The 7005-nt window shown below is 37.1% G+C and overlaps 1 protein-coding gene across 3 annotated transcripts; it reads right to left on the reverse strand.

Moving 5' to 3' along the window:
* Positions 1-643: 643 nt before the first annotated feature.
* Positions 644-6270, reverse strand: LOC104760691 (glucose-6-phosphate isomerase, cytosolic-like). Of its 3 annotated transcripts, none has more exons than XM_087498657.1 (24): positions 6037-6270; positions 5905-5942; positions 5593-5648; positions 5427-5503; positions 5219-5300; positions 5084-5131; positions 4691-4846; positions 4515-4611; positions 4378-4420; positions 3982-4049; positions 3806-3890; positions 3404-3452; positions 3063-3135; positions 2917-2977; positions 2561-2627; positions 2278-2334; positions 2138-2191; positions 1902-2030; positions 1728-1791; positions 1567-1640; positions 1421-1474; positions 1262-1330; positions 979-1176; positions 644-898 (listed from the first exon to the last, which is right to left on the reverse strand). In XM_087498657.1, exons 3-24 carry the CDS (start codon positions 5644-5646, stop codon positions 875-877), a joined length of 1683 nt encoding a protein of 560 aa, XP_087354783.1. In that variant the 5' UTR covers positions 5647-5648; positions 5905-5942; positions 6037-6270; the 3' UTR covers positions 644-874. The 3 variants fall into 3 exon arrangements, with proteins under 3 accessions (XP_087354783.1, XP_087354784.1, XP_087354782.1); XM_087498658.1 differs by having other exon boundaries at positions 5820-5942; positions 6037-6173; XM_087498656.1 differs by lacking the exon at positions 6037-6270 and having other exon boundaries at positions 5905-6011.
* Positions 6271-7005: the final 735 nt, after the last annotated feature.

A 7005-nucleotide genomic window follows, 5' to 3' on the forward strand; every position in this document is an offset into this window, starting at 1 on the left:
AAAGGAAATATTTCTTATCTCTAAGCAAATATCTTCCCTTATCTTTTCCTATAAAATATACTCCCAATATCTTCGAATATATCTTGATCTCTTTTTCCTTCCTTCTCACGTATCTTATCAGCACGTCACGCCACGTCAGCATATCAGCCCTCTGAACTACCTCACAGCTACTTATTGCCTTCAGAGCTCTGTTGCACTTTCAACACTAGCTTAGCATCTTTAGGTTGTTTACTTGGATTACAAGTGATAAAGTTTATGAAATATATGTTTTGAGCGTTTATCGATTTTAGAGGCTGTCACCCACCAAAGTAAATGACTGCTAACACAAAAAGCACAATCACATGGTCATATCATTGACTCTGGACACAACTCGTGCACATGATGGGGTCATGCGCCGACAATCATGGTCGCGAACTACCATTCTCAGAAAGAAACAAAATTTCAATCGTGGTGTGATAAGCAAACCAGAGTTGTAAACTCATCACTTCATATTTTATACATGCATTGCAGTGAACTTTTTAGTACTAAACCACTAATTGTGTAAACAGTATTGAAGTTGAGCAAGGAGTAACTTATTTTCTGAAGCGGTTGTGTTCTCATCCTCGTCCTGATTTGGTAATTAGGATACAAAAAGGCTGTGAAATATTGTTAAACCTTTTATGAGCATATAAATTAATTAAAAAAAAGCTCATCTAATAATATGCTCCCAGTTCTGAACCTATGGGGTTTGGATTATTAGAACTCACTTTTAGATGATTTATGAGTGCCGATGAAGTATACTGATTAGGGACAGTTGCAAAAAAAAAAAAACAAGCGTGAAAAATGCTCCAATGGTTCGCGATTGGTTGAAGGCGGAGAAACAGGGGCTTGTTCATCAGATCTGCGGCTCGGAACTTGTCTGGAAGAGTGTTTGAGAGACGGTTTTAGGCAAAGCCATGAACGAAATTTGAGAATGTTAGAGCCTTTACAGAATCATACCTCGAGATATCGTTTCAAAAGTGTTGTGGTACTGTAATTGAATCCCTCGAGAGCCGTTCCTTGAGTGCGTGATGAATGAAGCTGCTTCCTCACCTGAGTAGCCAAAACTTTTCCTAGCTCAACTCCCCACTGGTCAAACGAATTGATACCCCACACAAAGCCTTGAACTGCAACTCTGTGTTCATAGATTGCCAACAACTGAAAACAATACATATACAAAAATGTCAGCTTTTATAGCAATAACCTTAAAGACTGTACTGATAAACCTGAAATAGAGACAGACCTGGCCAACACTGTAAGCAGTCAATTCTGGAAGTAGAAGGCTTAGAGAAGGTCGATTGCCGGAGAATGTCTGTGGAAAATTACAACAATTTATACGTGATTATACTGAAAAACATAGAAGTCCTTTTTTCTAATATTGATCCAAGACCATATTTTTTACCTTGTGGGGAATGAGATTTTCCGAAACGTTCTCTTTCTGCAACTGTTCAGGTGTCTACAAAGGAAAAACCAAAAAGTTTGTTTTACAACGGAACCTTAGTCATATATCAGTCTATTTATCCCGAATGACCAAATGTAATGTCTTACTTTCCCATATGCAAGCGCATCAGGCTGGGCAAAAAAGTTGGACATTAACTCGTCATGGTTACTGACCACCTCTCCTGTCAATCAAATTCAGAATTTAAGAACGGGAATACACAAAAAAGAACTCAAGTCAAATTTACAGCAACAGAAATGGAAATGCCTACCCTTCAGGTATACAGGTTGCTGACTCTTCACAATGCCAATAAAATCACAAGGGATTACACGTCCCTAAAACATCATTAAGAAAGATGTAATGCATTTCTCGTTAGCTTATCATGCGTTGAGAACTTGCTAAAACCCAGTCCAAAATTCCAGAGAAATCTATGTGTAGCATGTACCTGGTGAATTAGTTGGTAAAAGCTGTGTTGACCATTTGTTCCAGGTTCACCAAAATCAATCTCACCAGTCTCATACGGGAGAGGCAGACCATCAATTGAGACTCCCTTTCCATTACTTTCCATACTAACCTGAAATCAAACAATTGGTCCCAGTAAAAAAAATTAATTTTTAATGTCAAAAATAGATATGAAGAAGCAAAGGTTAAGGAGACAAAAGGGAAACCCAATTCACATGCCTGTTGAATGTGCGGAGCAAATTTCTCAAGGGCTTGAGAGTAAGGTAAGATGGCCTGAGAAAACCAAAGGATGTTAATGGAGGCTGAACATCTTAATCCGAGAAAAATTTCAGCCTGATGTAGAAGTAGTCAACGCTTACCCTGGCAGGATATCCAAGAAACGATACATTCCAGACACTCAACAACCCTAAAAGCACCTGAAATCGTTAGAAGTCACCAAATCAACCTCTCACAGAGCCTTGACTACAGTAGATACTAACATATGGGAATCTATACTGGGAGTTAACGGAAATGCTTGCTATCAAATGAGTATAAGGGCTGCTTCATGGAGAGTGATTCTATATTATCTCACACACCACACATACACATTGTCGAAGGAAGAATTTAAGTTACTCTCGGCGATTATCAAAATAAAGCACTCACAGGAATATTCTTCTCAAATGGTGTGGACTGGAAATGCTGATCGATGCTTGAAGCTCCCTTCAAAAACCTGCAATACAAAATAGAAAAGACTAAATATCAACTGCGTCCTTTAAGAAGGTTTCTTTTGGATTTAGAAACATATAACATTCCATTAACGGGAACACAAGAGAAAGGAAGAAATCATTCTGATATGGGAAAACATAAAACAGAATATACATCAATATATTTCCTGAGGCTTTATAGTTAGAACCAGTACATCTGCAAGCTTATTTAAATAAATCTCTGAAGACAGATATGTATTACTTCCTATGCCAAAGACATTTTATGAGAAGGATAATAAATAGAAGCTACCGTACTTCTCAACCACAGAGAAGCCATACTGCAGCGACAAAGGTAAGACTCCAACAGCACTGCAAACTGCAAGCAGAATTTCAGATAAAGACTTAAGTAAATGGATATGGGAGAGAAAATGAATCCAACAAAAAAACAGACAAGAACTTACCACTGTACCTTCCGCCGACCCAATCCCAAAATGCAAATGCATTGTTTGGGTCAATACCGAACTTCTCCACTAACTGTTAAACAAAACATCCAGAGTGTAAACATGTTCCTGACTTTCTGAATATGAAAATGTTCAAGGAAGTAGAAATAAATAATAAATCCTAGAACATGGAGACTACCATTGTCCAATAAACCTGGTAGATAATTCAGTTTAAGATTAGATTAACATGTCCATCCATTACATAGTCAGAAAGGCTCAAGTCTCTGTATTCGGTTTAACTTTCCTAAGATGGACAACACAAAAATAATAATGTCCCCAAAGAAACTATGGCAAATACATACCGCAAGATTAGTGCTGACAGCAACCATGTGTTTTGCAACAGCCGACGCCCTGTTAAGTTATCCCATGTTAGATGAATGTTGTTCATTCACGATATCCAAAACATGGGTAGAATAAAGAATAACAGATTATATTTTGAGCAAAATTGCTAGTAAATGTAAAAGCATAAAAGATTTCCTCTGACGATAATGTTTATCGTCTACAATAGGGTGTCACAAATACTTTCCATAGACATGTACAAACAGGAAAAACAACATGCAATGCACGTAGCCGAAATATGAGCAAATTCATTACTACATCACTGAGAGCAGCCAAAACGAGGAGTTGAAGAGAGCGGCACATCTCTGGCCATGGTTATTGTAAGTTTCTAACAAAACAAGATTTAGAATGCCAGAAATACTAACCCAAGAGCAGTTGTAATCCATTCCCTCAATGTTCTAGCGTTCAGCATTGTTTCAGCGGTTGTAAATGTTTTTGAGACCACCACCACTGGAGTTATAAATATCCTCAAGATTATTTAGAGTAAAACCCATAAATGGAAATGATAAAGGTGCATTTATAGATAGGTTTGAGCATGAACCTAAAGTGGTTTCTGGATTTAGTCCATTGATACTTCTCGCAACATCAACAGGATCAATATTTGCAAGGCTGCAAAAAAAAGATACACATTAAATTGAGGTGTAAACATAGACTGCCACAAGAAAAAAAAATATAAAAATAACCAAGAATGGAATCCAAGATGAATAACTAGATGCTAACAAGTTCAATACAGTCGCCTCTTACTAAGTTACCCGAAAATTAGATAAACAAGGAGTATGTGACACTAGTGGTAAAAGAACACATAAATTAGGAGTTTCTGTGGACCTTCAGCAGAAAATTTAAACCGTAAGCATATCAATGAAGACAAGCATTCAAAACAACCAAAGCCATCAGGGAATAAACAGAGAAAGTACAGAAAAAAATACATAATTCTTACAATCGCAGCTGGCGTCCTTTAGCACTCTCTAGAGCTTCTGGATCTGAGAATGAACATGTATAAAAGCATAAATTTGAATTACACAAGCTAGAAAGAAAACTAGCAAGAGGCTAGGTACCAAGACTAGATGCAGCCACCTGTTTGAATAGCCGTGTGCACAAACAGTGGACCTAAGAAGCTGCCACCAATACCAACTGCAACGACATCTTTCAGTGGTTTGCCCGTAGCTCCAACCTGTCAATTAGTGCAGAAAACTTAATACATAGAGATGATAACTTTAGAGGTAGACTTTCAAGTGGCATGTACAAATTACCCATGAACCAGAGCGAATTTTCTCAGAAAAATCCTTGATCTTATCTAGAACGTTCCACACTTCCGGCACCACATTCTTTCCATCAGCCTTAATAACTGCATCTTTTGGAGCACGGAGCGCAGCATGAAGAACTGACCTGTTCTCCGTACTGTTAATCTGAGGAAGCCATTCAGAAAGTTACGCAAGGAAAAAATCAGACGCCAGAGATGAGAAAAAACGTCTATATCCCTATACCAAAGGAGATGGAATTTCAAATCTCTAGGAATAGAAATGTCTTCATTTATATTTTCTAATATGTAACACTATAATAAGAAGTTTCATTTGATAGAATCAAACTGAGATTAAGAGCTATTCCAATATCTTCCTATATATACTTGTCAATGTATAACTCACATGATCCCCACTGAACATTCTGCTGATCTTCTCTGCCAACTGAGCTGCCTGTATACAGAACCAAGTGATTAAAATCTCCAGTAAAAAATTCGTTGCAGTCGTATGAAAATCTGCCAATAAACATCCTGCTCTCACCTTTGCCAATTTCAAAAGCTTGTCCATCGTCTCAATAGTTGCACGCTGACGAGAATAATCCAAGAACAGCCCGTCAAATTCCCTGAAAAAATCAAACCACATAGAAATGGGAACTCATGAATCACTTATAACAAAACACATGCCAAGGCATAAAACAAAAATCTCCACCTTCTCTATAATAGCAATAGAGATAAGAAAGAAGACATACATCATCATAGACTGGCATCTGTTGGCATCACTCATCAAATCACGCAAATGAGTCTTCTTAATATCTTCTACATGTCCCTGCCAAAATTACCAAAAACAATCCCAAATCACTCTTCTCGAAACAACCACCATTGACAAACAAACTAAGAACAGAAGACTAATAATACCTTCAAATCCTTCCAGGCTTCGGTATCACAAATCAAAGTAGTTGACGACGCCATTACTGGTAATCAATCAATCAGAAACAACAACCAAAAAGAAAAAGTCAAATACAAAAACAAGTTCCGTTCATCATCCAGCTATGGTTATAGCAAAACTTCAGATTCCGATAGATTACGCATTTCACATAAACAGTCGTTAATTGAAATTAGAGAGAATCGGTACAATCGGAAACCTTATCAACGGAACGAAACGGTACAAACTTTGATTTCGTTATCAATCGAGAGAAGAGAGACAAAAAAAAAAAAAAAAATAAGAACCTGAGGGGATCTTCGAAGATGAGGTGAAGAAGAAGGTTCTGGTAAAAAAGAAGAAGAAAAAAAATTGGTGAGGAAGACGCCTTGGAGAAAAAGAAAAAAAAAAAAAAAGCGATAGGGAAGCGTGAGACGGACCTGTGGGTATGACACGTGTCGGTGGAAGGTTCTGCGCTCTGCAACACGCGACTGAAACGGTGTTTAAAACGGTGGTTTGTTTTTTAATTGGGTTAAGAGTAGACTGATTAGGTTTATTGATTTTTTCTATACACCGCGGAATACATAAATCATCAAACGGGAAGTCTCAATTATTTGAGACTTTTATAGCATGTTTTCTTTGTTCAATACGATTATAGACAATCTCAAAATTTCAAATCTTTTATCATTTTTAGAATTTAAAATATCCTACCAATAAATACTGTGAAGTATTGTACATTTCCACACTTTTATTTTATTAACGCAAATAGATTTCTATTAATTTAACCAAAGTTAGTACAAAGAAATTCAATTAACCAATCTGGTTTTGATATAGACTCAACATAACAATTCATTGTTTAACAACCCATTTTAGCAAGAGAATGAGCAGCTACATTATTTTCCTATTTGTAAAAATACACGAAACGTTGAAATTTCAAAAGCCATAACTATATATCACGCAGTAGATTTGTGAGTGAAGCATTATGAAGTCGGCCATTAACTAAATTAATCAGATTCTCACAATCACCTTCGAAGATCATCGAACAATAGCCATAACCTCTACAGAGTAGTTGTATACTTGATAATAATGTCTTTGCCTCCGCCTCCAAAATTGAGTTAGAAAGAGATAATTTAGTCGCTCCACAAACAATGGCGTCGCCCAATTGATTCCGTATTATCCATCCTCCTGAGGTGTGATGACTAATGATAATAATGTCTTTGCCTCCGCCTCCAAAGCTGAGTTAGAAAGAGATAATTTAGTCTCTCCCCAAATAGTGGCATCGCCCAAGTGATTCTGTATTATCCATCCTCCTGAGGTGTGATGACTAATGGGAACGTCGGCTGCATCAAAGTTACATTTAAGCACAAGAGTAGGTGGTGACCATGGTAAATTTTCATTCATCAAAGTTT

The sequence above is a fragment of the Camelina sativa genome, chromosome 18, assembly GCF_030686135.1.
Source record: "Camelina sativa cultivar CO46 ecotype springtype chromosome 18, ASM3068613v1".
Taxonomy (NCBI): Eukaryota; Viridiplantae; Streptophyta; class Magnoliopsida; order Brassicales; family Brassicaceae; genus Camelina; species Camelina sativa.